This window comes from Castor canadensis, chromosome 13 (genome assembly GCF_047511655.1).
Source record: "Castor canadensis chromosome 13, mCasCan1.hap1v2, whole genome shotgun sequence".
Classification (NCBI taxonomy): Eukaryota; Metazoa; Chordata; class Mammalia; order Rodentia; family Castoridae; genus Castor; species Castor canadensis.
Window position 1 is genome coordinate 121,355,067 of NC_133398.1, and position 18,027 is coordinate 121,373,093.

The 18,027-nt window shown below is 36.6% G+C and overlaps 1 protein-coding gene across 1 annotated transcript in view; it reads right to left on the reverse strand.

The window, feature by feature from the left end:
* The window catches only part of LOC141415576 (protein mono-ADP-ribosyltransferase PARP8-like), a 50,334-nt gene that overhangs the window by 15,626 nt on the left and 16,681 nt on the right, over positions 1-18,027 (reverse strand). Inside the window, 5 exon segments of the mRNA XM_074052498.1 lie at positions 4,805-4,900; positions 5,006-5,056; positions 6,443-7,004; positions 7,332-7,457; positions 12,812-12,878. Coding sequence (XP_073908599.1) covers positions 4,805-4,900; positions 5,006-5,056; positions 6,443-7,004; positions 7,332-7,457; positions 12,812-12,878 — 902 coding nt within the window.

Consider the following 18,027-nt stretch of genomic DNA (forward strand, 5'->3'; position numbering starts at 1 on the left):
CAGAAATGTATGTAGGGAATTCAAGTTTAGAAGTCAAGAGGCTGTTCTAGTACCATTCTGCCAGAGACAAAATCCTGTCTCTATTACATACTGGCAGAGGGCCACTAAATAAAAATTCTGTTTTCCTCTTAGGTAACATGAGGATGATAATAATAATACCTACTTACTAGAGTTATGAGGACTCCGCTTGACAATCCAAGTAAAGAATGTAATCTCATAAAAAGCACTTAAAAAGCATCATTATTGATAACACTACTGTTATTTTCTGCAGTGAAAATGGCATGGCCAGGGTTGAGCACTGGCAAATAAAAATGTATCTCCTAAGTAGGTGAGGTTGAGACTCATGATAACTACACTTCTCCAAGCACAAAATTAAAATAACACAATCATACAATTGAGGGGAGGATGTGGCTCAAGTGGTGGAGTGCCTGCCTGACAAACCCAAGGTCCTGAGTTTAAACTCCAATACTTGCAAAATCATACAGCTGTTTAATAAATCCATACAAATTGAGTTAACTTGGATTTCAGAATAATGTATCTCTTCATTATGTTACGCAAAGAGATCTCGACTCAGGACAAACACTGCATGTTCTCTTATATGCAAAATCTCCACCTTAGGAAAAAAGGGACAAGAATGTGAAAGGACTGCTTGGGGAAGGAGGGCAAAGAGAGTGATGGTGGTAAGGAGTGAATGTGACTGAAATCAGTTATATGCAGGAATGAAAATACAATTAGAGCCGTTAAAAATTGTTTCTTAAAAAGGCAAAAAAGTTTTGATATTCCTTTGAGAAGAATGTATTTCTGAGAGAAAACTTGAGTGGCAAAAAAAATAGCATGTACTACAAAAATAAACTTTTTTTATATATGTTTCCCTGAAATACAATGAAACAAATAAATGATACAATTCATACAGATTATAATGTTCACAAAAAGACTATTATATTTGTTTCTTTAAAAGTCTTAAAATAGAGGCAAAAGTCAACTATTCTGGTATTCTGGAAACTAACTAAGAGCTTTCAGTAACCCGAGGAGAAATTACTGAGGACAAATGGTTACATCCTGGTAAGAAATGCAAAATTTGTGATAACAGCCCACCTTGCTGATTCTGAAAAAGCAAGATGGAACTCATTCACAAAGAGTTGTTATTACTGTATCTGTCTGATGGCTCTTTGAAGACAAGTTCAAAACAACTGTCTTTATTTCTGCCTGTCTCGGAACTCAATATGATACTAATCTAATATCCAGGGTGCATGCAGAAAACATTTACAATCAATGTTTTAGTCACTGCTGTCTAAGGCAATAGATAACAATGAGACAAACAGCAGACTAACCAAAAGGCTTAGGAGGAAAAGCAAGGAATGAGGTGTCAGAAGGACTATGTGAACCTTACACATATTCGGAAGAATGTAGAAAGCCAAGTACTTGCCCATGTACATACATGCATGCTCGAGAAACACCTGAGCCAGGCATAATAGCACATGCCTGTAATTGCAACACACAGAAGGATGAGACCCTGTCCCCAAAAAACAAAGACAATACCACACACACACACACACACACACACACACACACACCTTGGCAACAACTGGGAAGGAATTTTTGTTACAATAATTAGTTGACCAGAAAATGAAAAAAACCTAAATGGTCAGTCAAGATAATGAACAGAGACTGTACAGTGAGCCAAATAGAAATTCTGGAGTTAAAAAGTACAATAACTGAAGTCAAAAATTCACCAACAGAGGATTTTAAGAGCAGAATTAAGAAGGCAGAGAAAGACCACAAACATGAATTATGCCATTGAATTAAAATATTAATTGTAATTCACAGAGGAATCACTATGAAAAAAGTTACAACATGTACTGGAAAATACCTATTTAACACACAAAAGAGGGAGTAATGAAAAAGAAAAAAAATAGGTAAAATGACAGAAGTCTTTCTTACTAGTAATTGCATTTAAATACAGAGATTAGTGAGATAGATAAAAGAACTGGATCCACTTTAGTTTCAAAGACATAAATAGGTTATAAATAAAAACATGGCAAAAGTCATTTCATGCAAATCATAACCAACAGAAAGCTTCAGAGGGGTCAGGTGTGGTGGTTCATGCCCATAATCCCAGCTCTTTGCAGGCCGAAGCAGAAAGTTCACCAGTTCATGGCCAGCCTAGGTTACATAACAAGATCCTGTCCGAAAAGAAAAGAACAAAACAAAACGATAGGAAAAAGGTACAAAATGAAGGAAGAGGAGGAAAGGAGGGAGTGAGGTATAGAGGAAAGGAAGGAAGAAGGGAGTAAGGGAGGGAGGGAGAGAAGAAGGCAGGGAGGGAGGGAAGGGAAAGGAAGGGAAGAAAGCTGTAAAAGTTACATTAGTATCAGACAAAAAAGACTTGAAGACAACTGCTAAAACAAGGGACATTAAAAAAAAGGGTCAAAATATCATGAACATATAACATTTATAAACATATGCTCCCAACAACAGCTTTCCCCCAAAACACATGAAGGAAATACTGAAAAAAACTCAAGAAATGAGACAGCTGAGCAATAACAGTTTGAGAATAAGACACTATTATAATTTGGATTTGAAGGCCCTAGAAAGGTGCTATGAACAGGTATTGGAACCTTTAACAAGTAGTGCCCAGTGGGAAGTCCTTAGGGTCACTGAGAGTGTGTCCAGGAATTCCCAGGCAGTTTGCCTCTTTTTGCTTCTTGGAAATAAGATGAGCATTTTTGCCACATGTTCTTACCATGAAGTTGTCCTCAATACAGGCCTGAAGTAATGAGACCAAAATGTAACACAAAAATTCATGCAGGGAAAAAGTAAAACTGTCTATATTTACAGATGGTGGTTTTTTTTTTTTTTCGGAGGACTGGGGTCTGAACTCAGGGCTTCACACTTGCAAAACAGGCACTATACCTCTTGAGCCACACCTCCAGCCAATTTTGCTCTGGTTATTTTGGAAATGGGATCTTGAAAATATTTGCCTTGGCTGGCCTTGAACCAGGACTCTCCCAATCAGCTAGGATTACAGGAGTGAGCCCCCAGCTCCTGGCTAAATGATGTGATATTATGTGGAGAAACATTAAAGAATCCAAAAAGAACTTATTAGAGCAGAAAATAAATTCATTACAGAATACAAGGTTAATATACAAAAATTATTTGTATTGCTACACATTATCAAAGAACAACCAAAAAAAGAAATATAACAGTTATGCTATGTACCATAACATTAAAAGTTACAATAATTAAAAAGAAATTTATCTTACAACATAAGAATCCCTCCAAAGTCTTACCACCTGATATGGGAGTTAGAATTTTGGGGTAAACAGAAAAATTCAGTGTGTAGCTGAAGGCAATACTTCCCAAGGTAATCCTACACAAATGTGAACTGACAAGACCACAGAATTGATAAGGAAAAGTAAGGAGCCCCAAATAGTCAAAGCTATCTTGTAAAAGGAGAAGAAAGCAACATTAATCAAAACAGTATAGTACTAGCACAACACCAGACATGTAGATCAGAGGAAACAGACTGGACAATCTAGAGATATACCAATATACCTATGATCAAATGATTTTCAATAAGATTACCATGGTCATTCAATTAAGAAAGAGTAGTCTTTTCAACAAATGATACTGGGAACACCTTACACGCAAAAGTATGACTTTGGAAACAACATCATATCACATATAAAAATTAACTCAAAAAGGACCAGTAGCTGGGCACTGGTGGCAAAAGCCTGTAATCCTAGTTACTCAGGAGGCAGAGATCAGGAGAATCACAGTTTGAAGCCAGCCCAGGCAGCACAAAAAAGGTGCCGGTGGAGTGGCTCAAGGTGTAGGTCCTGAGTTCAAGCTCCAGTACCTCCCCCAAAAAAGACGAGTAGCTTAAATGTAAGCATAAGCTATAAAGCTGTTTCAAGGAAATGTAAATGTAAATCTTGCGACTGAATTTGGTAATGGTTCCTTAGACAAAATGTCAAAACACAACTAACCAAAGAAATAAATGAAAAGAACTAAAGAAAATGAAAGGACAGCCCACAATAGTAATAATCTGTCAAAAAGGATCTCATATTCAGAATATATAAGGAACTTTACCAACTCAACAATAAAAAAAAATAAGCCAGTTTAAAAATGGAATTTCATAGATATTTCTCCAAAGATATGTAAGTAGTAAGAAAGCACTTGAAAAATGACTAATAAAAAATCATTAGTAATTAAAGGAAGTGCATATCACAATGAGATACTGCTTCATACACACTAGATAGTTATAATTCTTTAAAAAAAAGAGATGTGTAGATGTGCAGAGAGCAAAACTGATGGATTTCCAGTGGGATGTAAATGGCACAGCCATTATCAAAAGAGTTTGGCCATTCTTCAGCATTATATGACTCCATTTTTATTAAATGTCCAGAACAGACAAATGCATAGAGACAAGAAATAGATTAGTGGCTATCAGGGGATGAAGGCAGGGCATGGGGCCTATACCCTCCTTCTTGTAGTAACTATCTTAAATTTTAGATTTTTGAATAAGCTCAGTTGAAGCAACATTGACACTTAAACTTCTAAAGAGTATTTCTTAAAATTCCATAATTTATGACGGTTAATGTCAACATTGATAGAAGTGGATACAATAATAGTGACACATAGGAAATATAGTAAGAAACATTTTGTGAATACCGAATTACTTGCCTTTTCACGGACTTCTTCAGAAGTAGTATGATTTCATTTTTGCCTAAATTATGCCACTTAGTATTCTAAACAATTTGCCAAATAGAGTAGTTACTTAACTCTGCCAATAGGAACTTACCCTAAGCATGGGGCCATGTTGAAACACATGTGGTTCATCACAAACCACACAGTATTCATTCAATACAGGGATCCGCTGTTCAGCAAACTCAATCGTCTGAATAAAACGACACAGAGAAATAATCCAGTGACGTTCATGAGTGATTTGAAAAGTCCAGTAGGACTAAAATATTTCTGCAATGGATAGCATCCTGACTCATACCTGCACTAAGAAGCCGCGGTCTCGTATTGGAATGCATTTTGCACCATTTGGCTATAAAAAGCAAAGTAAGAAGACAGTAATTTTTATTGGGAAAACGTAGAAATTAAAGCCTTTGACTTCTTCAAAAGTGATTACAAAAGTGATCATGCAAAGAGCACATGAAATGCTGTCTTTCTGATGTCAAGATTTCAGAATTTCTTTACTAACTCTACTGTTAGTACTGTATCATACTGTTTCTGCCTTTACTATTACAATCTTTCCCTAAATTAAATAATGGTATTCTTAATCTCTGATCTTCTACTAAAAATGACCGGCATCTTTACGTGATCACAAAATTCATTTCCTCTGATACTAATCAGAAAATGCTCATATTACAATCTCATTTTATGAGATACTATTACTCAAAGAAATACTAAAAAAGCAAAGCACAAAACATTATACTGTGCTTAACCATCATGAAGGACATCTAGACATTTTCTTTCCAGAACAATTGATCTTTCTTTGGTGAAATTATGGTAGGAAACATTTCACTTCATCATTTTTTTGACATTATTTTGCCTACATCCTTAAAGTTTTCCTTTGAATAGAAATGGACTTTTAAGATGTCCATATAAAATTATCAATATGCTCAAATCTTCATGAAAATTTATAGTATAATTTACCATTTCATCTTAGAAACAAATCTATATGAGAATAGATTTCTGAAAGCAGTACCTTATGTTTATCAACTTCATCTATGGCTGGGTGTATCCATATTAGTAGCTACAGCTAAATAAGTACTCTCAATATACATGCACACATTTTGAAAATTTTTCATCCAATTATTTTGATTATGGAAATAACACGTATAAGTTAGGTCTGTTTTTATCTGTAATTTGCTGCAATGGCAATCACTCTAGAGGTAAATTTATTGGTAAGATTATTTCCCAATAAATGCCAAAGATAGCTACAGTCATCACCTGGCCCCACATCCCCAAAAAACAGCTTCAGCATAAAGTGAACAGTAAGAACAACTTTGAGTGAGGCTCCAAGATACAGGTGTCAATACTGCTTGTATTCACCAGTAACAACACACATGGCCAAAGTTCTCATACATAAATCATAATTATAATGTAGAGGTGGCCTTTCACTACTCATGTGAAAAAAGAGATGAGGTTAACCTACTTTATAAAACACTAAAACTATATGCTTCCTTATAAGCATATACAACTGACTTCCATTTTTAATAGCATTCATTACTACAACAGGAATTTGGACTGGACCTTAAACCAATAACTACTCTTACTCTTTTAGAATCAAAGTTACAAATGTCTGGTATGCAAAAGCAATATCCCAAAAGGAAAAAGTTCCTTCCTTCACATTATCTTATGGAGAGGATAAAAGCTCCACTAGCTCTTAGCTAACGTTTAAGAACCCAAGATGAAAGTATTTACGCACAGCAGGCTGGGAAGATGAAGATGAAGATGGTGTTAAGATACCAATTAGCCCTGAGGTAAGAGAGAGCCTCCTGCCCTCTGCATTAGGTTCCTTGAAAAGCTCGGTTTTGGATGACTTGGGGGTACTGGAGTAGGACTTGCTGAGCAGTTTGTGGTTTTTCAGCCCGTATAACTCTTCCATTCTAAGATTACTGGAGTAGGATCTGCTTAACAGTTTGTGGGGCTTCACGTTGGTGTTGTGCTCGCACCTCGGGTCTCCAGAACAAGATCTAGTCAATAGTTTATGTGACTTTAGAGTGAGGCAGTCCTCCTGCTTAACAGCCACAGGGCAGGGACGGTTCAAGAGTTTATGCGACTTAATAGTTGTCATCGCCTGCTCGGCCCTGGAGTCGCTGGACAGGGAGCGACCAAAGGCCCTGTGTGACTTGGTGCACACATCCTCAGCCTTTACCGTGCTGGAGCAAGTCCTCCGGAGCAGCTTGTGTGTTTTGGAGATGCCGTCTTGCTCAGGTTTCAGTTTGGATTTGTTTTTGCCACAACCAGGGGGAGGATAACTTGGCGACCTGGGAGAGGAACAAGAATGCAGCAGGGCAAATCATGAGTCTAACACTCAACAGCATCTGTTACTGCCCCATTTAAATTCTGCCTCCAGTTATGACTAAACCCAAAGTAGGTAAAGAATGATCACAGGGGCCAAATCACATTTTTCCTGGAAAGCAAAAGAAGATTGTAAGATTTTTTTTCTCCCTCCTCCTATGCCAGAAATGCTACATTGTTCAATATATGTTACTTGGTCTTTTCTTTAAAGTCACAAAGAGAAAAAGCAGATGTCAGGACAACTGAGTAAGTATGTTTTATCACATGTAATGATGATGTCACCGGTTACCAACCTGCGCAAGGTAGAAAATAAATGCAGGGGAGACTTCACCTTCTTCTCTGACAACTTCTTGTTGTGCAGGCAATTGGACTTTTCTTTGCTCTGTTTCCACTGCTGTGTAACAAATGTCTGCATGATTCTGTCAACCCAAAGGCAATTCTGTTATCACAGTTCCAAGGTAATTTAAAGTAATATTGCTATATTTATATTGCAAATATGTTTATCTGAGGAAAATAAAGATGCTAAATTAAAATCATACAAGGTTTTTCACATGTAGGAACACAGCATATAGCAACTACCAGGACTTTATTGTGACTAGTTATATCAAAATAAATAATAAAATTATTACTTATTAAATCATAATATTGCTATAATTTAATTATACAAATGACATAAGGATTTGTAGGAGAATCATACATATAAAGAGAATTAACAGGGTGGTCAGTAATTATGAATTATTTTAAGTAAAGCCAATTTCTTTATAAATTAATTTTTACTTCTATATTTTTCTTCATGAAAAGGAAAACAAAACTAAAAATATGTGCTCAGCAAATATTGTCTTCAGCACAGCTCATTCACCTGTAAATAACACTGGGGTATTCCTAAATTTCTTAAAATTATTATCTCAAGGAAGGAATTTAATAATTAATTCCTAATCTCAGAATTTTCTATGAGATCAATTCATCAGTACCTCATGATACAGAATTCTGGAATATCAGCTGTGGACAAACAGCATTGTTTTCTGAAAAGAGTGTCTTTATCTCACCTTTCAATTGTCAAGAGGAGTGTCCCCTCAATGCTGATATTTAAGTAGATATGAATTTTTACAATTATATATTGTATATAACTGTGCAATAAATTCAACACCTTTATTTCTTTTAAAAATCACTTCAGTGTTCTGGAAAAGGAACATGGTACCCCTGTTTGTTCTTCAGTTACAGCATGCCAGGTTGTAAACCAAGAACTTTATAAATACATTTTTTCTGGTATTCACATACATTCCATACGTTATTATTCCATATATTCACAAATAAGGTGAAGAAGTGAAAATCTGTGCAAGTTAGTCTGAATAACAGTGACAGTTCTAATCAGCACATTAATGAACAAGGGTCAACACAGGTATAAACGTATGCAATTCCATAAGAACAGGTGGGACTCTTAGCATGAGACCAATTATTAAATTCAAGATCTATCGGGTCTTAATAAACTAACTCAGCTTAATAAATTAACTCAGGAAGGACACCACCTGGGCTTCTTCTGGTAATCTTTCTCCTGCCAGCTTGGATGGATTAAGAAGAAGAGTTATCGATGGACTTATTATGAGTTCTCTGTCAAAGGGGTGAGAACAGAGGATACACTGCAACAAATGTGCCATGAACCCAAGTTGGCAGTAAACTTGCTTTGGAGCTCTGGACAAAGGAAACTTTGAAAATTTTTATTTGTTTCTCTACTCAAGATTCTAGCAGGATTGAAATGTCCACTGGTACATCTTCTAAACGAGCAAATTTGGAATGTTTACTTTCTATGAGTTAAAAAAATTTCTATTCCAATAACCACTGCTAACTTCCCTTACTTTTATGTTGCATCAGTATTCTAACATGTAACCACCACCTGAAATCAGCAATACTTAAACGTGCACACTCAGTTTCCTAGATGTTCTTGGATGCAAGAGGAATTACCATCAGGGCTAATCTGAAGTTTATGTATGACCACATTTGATATAACAACCACCTTCTCCCAATAGGCAGCCCTGAAAGATTTAAATATTCACATTTGAGTTTTCTTTCACTAGTCTGTAAGCATCAAGAAGAGGTATGACAGGATAATAAGAGAGCGATTTTAAGGTAAGCTACACATCTGCCCAAGTGAAGGGCAGATAATCTACCAGGCAACTATTTGAACAAAGGTGCCAGGGTCCTTTCAACAGGGAAAAGTAAACAGGAATGTGCAGCCTCGCAATTTTTCTCTTGCTCATCTCAAAAGAAACTATGCACAAGGAACACAGAGCATTCTACTCAACCTATATTGGCGAGCTTCAAACCATCAGCCATCAAGTTAAATTCTGGTACTATTTTGAGTTATGAGAATTTTATTTCAATTTCCACTTAACTTTTAAATTGAATTTAGTTTTATGAATATAGAATGCTACATAGTGAGACCAAACAAGAATTGTAGTATTTTCCCTCCACAAACACAACTTAACTGTGATCAACATAGACCCTTTTAGGGTTTTTTACTGACTTTCAAACATACATCCTACATCACATACATGTGATGTATATCATGTACAAGTGATATGTAGGTAAATTAGGTAGAAAAATTAGCAGATGTATCTGGAGTAAAACTCTGGTTCTATTGCTTTCTGGCTGTGTGACCTTAAACAAACTGCTTATCCCCTCTAGGCCTCAGTTCCACTGTCTAGGAAATTTGGCAATAACAGAACCTGTGCTTCAAGAGGGTAGTTAATAGATAGAGCATTTCAAATAGTGGCTGACATATAATATCCCTTAGTCCTGCTGCCCCAAATACACCAGAATAAAATGAGGGTCTCTTAATTATTAAAAACAAATCTAAACAATAACAAATGCTTTAATTCTAAACCTGACTTCTTTCCTATGTGTCTCTGGGAAAATAACCTCAAAATATCTGAGTTCCTTATGATGAATTACTGGGAAGATGAGAACAGATATTAGAAATTATATAATTTTACCCTAGATAAGACCAGAAGGATCTTAGCCAAACCAGTTATTTATAATAAAGGAAATTTAAATATCTATCAGAGTAAAATTTGCCAAGGATCAAAAAAAAAGGATCTAGGTAATATTAAAAAAATTCTACATAGATAGTATTTATGCATTAAAACAAGTAACTTTTTAAAAATATTGGCCAAATAGATGACAATATCAATAGATTATGTTACATTTTCTAAGCCATGAACACAGCACACAGCTGTCCTTAGTTTCTAAGGCTTGGAATCATACCCACAAGTTATTTTTCTAAACACATATACTCAGAAGCGATAAAGCGTAAAAAGCTGTTTATTCTGGGACTTCTAGGTTTTATAATTCTCATCTTGGTTCGATCAACCTTAGCCCACTTTTTTACAGAAAATGTTCTAATGTGCTTATTATAAAAGCACATAAAGTAGAAAAGCAGAAAAGCAAAGAGAGAATTGGGTAAGGGGAAAAAAAAAACACGGAAAAAAAATGTACCAAGACAAGGTGGTACCCTAGCCAGATGGCACAACATAGAGAGGGAGGCCCCATGCTCTTCTCTAAGACATGAGATGGTGACTCAATGCAGGAAAGATAATTCAAGTAAAAAAGAAAAACTAGTGGATACACTAGAAAAGCATCCCTAGTCTTAGGAGAGAGGACTGAGAACCAGTCTCCTACGAGTCCTTGTAAGAGAACACTCATGTACAGTGTGCTAACCATACCTTGCGATTTCAATTTAACATCAGTGATGCTCAATTCTAAGCACTAAAAACTGTCTTGGCTTGGGAGTGTGCCTCAAGTGATAGAGCTCCTGCCTAGAAAGAACAAAATCCTTAGTTACCCCCGGAAAAAGAATAATTATCTAATTCTGCATTTGTACATATGTAACCTAAACACTGGGTGTTTACAAGAGTAGTGTTATACAATACAGTGATTACAGATAACTATGTAGTATGTATTTCAAAAATCTAGATGAAAGGATTTTAAATGTTATCACCATAAAGAAGTTAGAGATGTTTAGAAAGACAGATATGGTTAACAATGAATACATATATTAATATATATAATATATACATACACATAAAATATATTTTTATGTCTGTACTAGAACTTGAACTCAGGGTTCTGAGCTTGCAAGACAGTTCCTCTACTTTCTTCCTGTTATTTTGGAGCTAGGTCTTGCTTTTTATCCACTCAGCCCTGGACCACAATCCTATTTTAAGCTCTCTGCCAATACTGACGTGACAGGGAGTGCCACCCACCCAGATTTTCCCGCTGAAAGGGAAAAATGTTTGAATCTTCCAAACATTCTGCCCAGGCTAGCCTGAACCTCTGTCCTCCCTATCTTAAGCTTCCAAGTATCTAGGATCATAGGTGTGAGCCAATGGAGCCTGGCTAGTCTGTATAATGTTCATGTTTTTATGTAATTAAAAATAAATAAAAATAAGAGTTCCTGAAAATGTAAATTCATTTCTTCATAAGCTAGACTTAACCATCCCGAGCATCATGTTGTACACAATATATTATCTACCAATTTCTTAAAAATTAAAAAAATTAGTGGTGGCACACAAGTATAATTCTAGCTACCTAGGAGGCGAAGACAGGAGGGTTATGGTTTAAGGCTGCCTGGGAAAAGCTAGTGCAAGACAGAGGGCACGGTTCAAATGCAAGAGTACTTGTCTAGCAGGCACACGGCCCTGAGCTCTTTGCCAGTACCATAAAAACAATTAATTAATTAATTAATATTAATAAATTACCCTCACTTGAACTGAGGTAATCTCATATCCTCTTAAGGAAAGATGGAGGCTCCGGTGGACTCTTCCCTCAACATGGAAGTCTCCAAAGGGGATGTGTAAGCAGCATCATTATTTCCTTCAGTGAAAACCACAAATGCTCAGGGTCCACACCAAAATACTGACCAGTGGGTCATATCAGTGTTCATTTGACTTTAGAGAAAGTTGGAATTGAACTTTCAAGTCTGTATACCAGTACTCTTTTTTTTACTCAAAGACATAATTTGTTTCTGTTGTCCTTATATTTGACTATCAGTGTTTAGCAGTTAGCTTCTGTCTGATTTTATGACACACTATACAAGAGCTTCAAAACCCATCACCATTTTTTTCTACTTCAAGACAATAATGCCAGAATCCTAGTGAATAGATATGTAGCAATGACAGGCTAATCTGTTTATTCAAATTAATTCATACAAACTGTATTTTTGGAGAACTAAATTCACTTCTAAAAGATAAACTGAGTCACTGTATTAGTCAAGGTCCAAAGAACAAATAGTTTCAAAGGTATAGGTACAGAAAACAGAAATCCTACAGTAGCCCAGGATCAGTGGCTGCCAAGCTTTACCACCTTCAGTCCCAAGAACAAGCAGTGGGAGCCCCTCATAAAACCTGGTCAGAGTCATGTGAAGGCTGCAGCTGGGAGCAGAACAGGAGGCAGCAGCCAGAGGGCGACTCAGCAAAGGGACCTCCTGGGAAGAAGCCAGGAAAATGAGCACCTCCTCTCCCCTACTCCCTCTGATGGTCACATTACAGATGGTCCCTGTGTCCATACAGGCCTGAGTTCTGGTCCTGGGCCCCAGGCAAAAAGGGAGCTCTGCTGACAAAATTACAGATGCAGCTCTTAGCATCAGCATGATTTCCTCTCCTGAGACACTTCAAAAAGATCTTAATGAATACAAATGGAGAAAAATATAAGCAAAATGAGAATTTGATTTTCCTAAATAGAAATTTACTTTTTTTTTTTAACTCTTCAGAAAACTTACTTTTTTAGCTGATATCCCAATCCAAATCGTTCTTTTGTAGAAATCTGAAAGACATCAACAGTGGGTACTGGAAAGAAAAAAAAAATCAGAGTCAAAAGCACTAGTGTATATGTGAACACCCACATTTGAAATAGTGTGTATTTGTGTGTATGATGTACATTAGATTTTATATGAATGTAAGTATCTGTATATGTTGATGTATTATGCACAATAATGAAGACTCTCCAAAATAATCAACAGTTTAAATATGCACAAATAGGACAGGCAGTGAACCATTTATTAAACAGAAGAGAGACATGCCTGTATATACACCAACATTTTTAGAAGTAAACAATGGAAGATGAGGATAAAGCATAAGAAACTCTATGTCCTTCCTTAAATCAGTACCTCTTTCTTAAAATTACTAAGTTCGCTATAAAAAAAAGTTGTTCGTCAATTATTATTCATGCCCACTGTCAGTCACTATACCTGTCAAGAACACAGAGAGAGAGAGAGAGAGAGAGAGAGAGAGAGAGAGAGAGAGAGATCCCTACTCCATGAATCCTGTTGTGTAGAGGGAGGAGACAAGACAAAAAACAAACACAAAAAATTGACATAGCTGTAGACAAATGCAAAGAGAGGAGTGGACAAGGTCCAACAGGAGACAAGTGCAAAGAAGGACCATGGATGGGGCTGCATAGGATCTCTTGTCCAAAAGGCCAAGGGAGAAATAAGAAAAATCAGTCAGGAACATCTTGCACTAATTAAGGCAAGAGACATGGTGGCTTGCATCAGTGCAGTGAGTGATTCATATGTTCTCCGAAAGCTAACATACTTCATTGTTAGACTGGATTTTAGGTGTAAGGAATAGGAGTCAAGGGCAAATTCAAGGTTTTTGAGCAAATAGAAAGATAAAATTTACCAAGTCCTGTGAAAACTGCAGTTGTAACAGGTTTTAAAAAGTGAAAAAGTTGGTTATTTGATTTCTACCCATGTAAAAAAGGTGTGGACAGTGGGATACAGGAGGACATGATTTAGGCATTCAAGTAAGAAGAACATACTAAAGATATAAATTTGATACACCTAGAGTGCATGATACTTGAGAAAGCACTCAGTGACTACAAATGGAGGATAGAAGTCTGGGGGTTACGCTCTGAGCTCAGGAAAGCTCCAGCAAAGGAAACCTAGAGAGCAATGGCCAGGAGGATGGAAGACTCCATAGAGCTGTTACACTAAACACAAACTTCCGGCATATTTTCAAAGCAGAGGTAAGTCTTCTTTGTTGCTAAGTCAACTAAGGTGAGGACTCACAGGGCTACTTGCAATATTGAAGTCACTGGATAAACTGACATGAGCAGTGTTTGTGACATGAGAGTACCATCACCCAATGTGAGTGGATTCAAGAGGAAAAAAAAAAGAAAGGAAATGAAGTAAGCTAATGTGGAGGCTCTGCGGATGAAATTGAACCATCAAGGGAAACACAGAACCACATTAGCAAGTATCAACTGAAGTAGGACTACTCAAATAAAAGGATGACATCAAACAGGAGATCAGATAGCACCAATCACAGTAAGAGTTGGGACAGCAGATAATCAGGGCAAAACTGTCTTGCCAATACCACATTTTCAGATCACCCATGTTCCACATTGTAGACCAAAATGCTTCACTCTTTGTGTTGGCCATCATTCATTATGGAAGTTTGGTGTTAGTATCACTAGTCAGTTTCTTTCTTGAGAATCGCCTAATCCTTATATAAGAGTGAGGAACAGCGTAGACACCACTCCAATCTCACCTGTCTCAAACCTGGCATCTCTGAAATTCAAAAGTGAATAAAAATTCCTAATGTCTTAAAAATTCAGTGGAATTTTTTTTCACAGAAAAATGAGAACACACTGCACTCTCTAAATTTAAGAAGACACAAATTTCACATGCAGGAAAAAAAACTGACAGGGAAGAAAAGGCAGAGAAACTAAAGGAACTTGGCTTACTTTACAAAGGTAGCAAAATCCAAAATGCACTAGAAGAACTAAAAACCTTCCCCAGAAAAGGGAAGAAATATGTGCGATACATAGAAAGAAAAGATGACAGACAGATGTTTGTCCAGAATATATGAATTACTCCTAAAAATTAATAGTCAAGGCTCAAAAGCTCATCATAGCATGTATGACTAGAAAAACTGTTTATCAAAATGATACATTTCCTAAGAAAATATGTTATAAGCAATAAAATCTAAATGACCCAAATTCTTAAAATACACTGAAAAAGCTCATGAAAAACTTCTTTCAAAGATAAGCTCAAATGAAAAAATGCTTATCACTGCTAATATTTACTATACTAATATAAGGTATTAATAATTGGGGAAACATGAAGAGAGAACTACTCACAATTTTTCTTTAATTCTGTAAGCATTTTAGCCATCATCAGCAACACCACCAACAACAGGTGTTGGCGAGGATGCGGGAAAAAGGAACCCTCTTACACTGTTGGTGGGAATGTAGACTAGTACAACCACTCTGGAAAAAAATTTGGAGGCTACTTAAAAAGCTGGACATCGATCTACCATTTGATCCAGCAATACCACTCTTGGGGATATACCCAAAAGACTGTTACTCCAGAGGCACCTGCACATCCATGTTTATTGCGGCACTATTCACAATAGCCAAGTTATGGAAACAGCCAAGATGCCCCAGCACTGACGAATGGATTAAGAAAATGTGATATCTATACACAATGGAATTTTATGCAGCCATGAAGAATGAAATGTTATCATTCGCTGGTAAATGGATGGAATTGGAGAACATCATTCTGAGTGAGGTTAGCCTGGCCCAAAAGACCAAAAATCGTATGTTCTCCCTCATATGTGGACATTAGATCGAGGGCAAACACAACAAGGGGATTGGACTATGAGCACATGATAAAAGCGAGAGCACACAAGGGAGGGGTGAGGATAGGTAAGACACCTAAAAAACTAGCTAGCATTTCTTGACCTTAACGCAGAGAAACTAAAGCAGATACCTTAAAGCAACTGAGGCCAGTAGGAAAAGGGGAACAGGTACTAGAGAAAAGGTTAGATCAAAAAGAATTAACCTAGAAGGTAACACCCACGCACAGGAAATCAATGTGAGTCAATGCCCTGTATAGCTATCCTTATCTCAACCAGCAAAAACCCTTGTTCCTTCCTATTATTGCTTATACTCTCTCTACAACAAAATTAGAAATAAGGGCAAAATAGTTTCTGCTGGGTATTGGGGGGGGAGAGGGAGGGGGTGGAGTGGGTGGTAAGGGAGGGGGTGGGGGCAGGGGGGAGAAATGAACCAAGCCTTGTATGCACATATGAATAATAAAAGAAAAATGAAAAAAAAATAATTCTTACAATGTTTTAAAAAATTAATAACTTCTAAAAGCTAATAATAATGAGTTACAAAATAAATTGAACTATAAAATTCTGATCAAGCAAACAAGTACTCAGAAATACTCATCTAAAATTAGTGATCTTAACCAAAAACAAGTAAAAACTATATAGCAAGAACTGCATTAGTATATAAAATTCAAGACTACAAAAGTTAAGTATTACTATGTTGCAAATATATAGTCTTCCAAATTCATTTACGAGTGTACACCAACCACAACCAAACTCCTCAGAGTTCATTTTGAATGTCAAGGAAATGAAGTAGGATGTGACAGAATGTATGAGGAATATGTTTTCATATTCTTTTTAAAAAAAAAAAAAGGTAAGTTGCTGGCCAGGTGGCTCACATGGTATAATGCCTGCCTAGAAAGTGTGAGACACTGCCTGTCAACCCCCAGTGCCACCAAAAAAACGTAAATAAATATATAAATAATGAAAGTTCAACTTTTTTTCTCTCTCATATAATTTTGGTTAGAAAGTGAAGACTGCCTAAGACGTGGAAAATCTTCTAACACTCTGAATAAGTATAGAGGTACCAACAATGAGGTGATTTGAACAGAAAAACTTTTTAATCTTAGTTTCACATTCCAAATTAAAAACAGGCATGCCCTTTAGATTAGAACCTGAATTTAGGCATAACAAATTATGACTTTGTTTAAGGTATATTTTTCCATGTACAATTAAAAAAAACCTATCTTTAATTTCAAAGTGGATAAGTGGATACATTTCTTCAATTCTTATCATTTCTGTTCACTCCAGATATATAATCAGGTTAGCCTTAGCCAAAAAAAAAAGTGTTATTCCAAAGCACAGGAAAAAATGCATTTGAAAAAGAACAGGTAAGTCAGTCAGTCTAAACTATGGACTAGACACATACTTTTACAAATTCATTTTACTATAAATACTGATACTTTCAAAGACACATCACAAAGCACCCATAAAGACGTATTTTTCTTACCTTTTCATTTGCTTGCAATAATCAAAATTATGAGTTAGGAAAAAAACTATTTCTTCTGGAACAATAAATTAGAAGTTCTTTTTAGTAACTACTTCTAGTTCTATTCGTGTATTACACAATATTGCCCATTTTAAACCATGGGGTTTTTTTTGCACATTCTCAGTGAGGTAAAAATAACCTTTAGAAGAATTTAACAGTAAGACAGCAATGAGTTAATATTATTGAACAAGCCCCAATTTAACCAGTGTAATATACAATTATGACAACTTCATATAAGAAACTCCCAGCAAATTTTGCTTCAAACAGAGGAGACTGAGCCAATCAAGGGCCCTAAATGGATGCCCCCACCCTTTACCACTGACACATCTCGGAACATGGGGCAGATGACCTTCAGGCAGTGGGCTCAGAGTTTTGATGGGCACTGGTTGTGCAGGAAGCAAAGGCCTCCAACTTTTTCAACCATGACCTCCCCATCTTAGGTCAAGTTCTCTCAGAGGCAGGCCCAAAGTGTAGAGGTGGTGACAAATAGTTTACTATGAACTACTCTCAGGAGAAACTAATAAAGGGATGTGAGGAGTACAAGGAGGAAAGCCCAGAAAGGGTACAAATTCAAGTAAAGTCCCAGCTTCACAGCTGTCCTCTGGGTAACACAGATGCATAAATCACACCTCAAAAAGTTTGTCTGGCCTTGAGACCAAGCAGGTATGTTGCTGGACTGCACAGGATAACCTGCTCTTCACAGGAAAGAAAGCTCTGTGTCTAAGGACAAGGTACTGAATGTGTACAGAGCTGACGGAAGGGAGTACAGGGAGGTAAAAGGTGTCTCAGAGGATCAGGGTGTGGCACCAAACAAGCTCCCGGTCAACCATC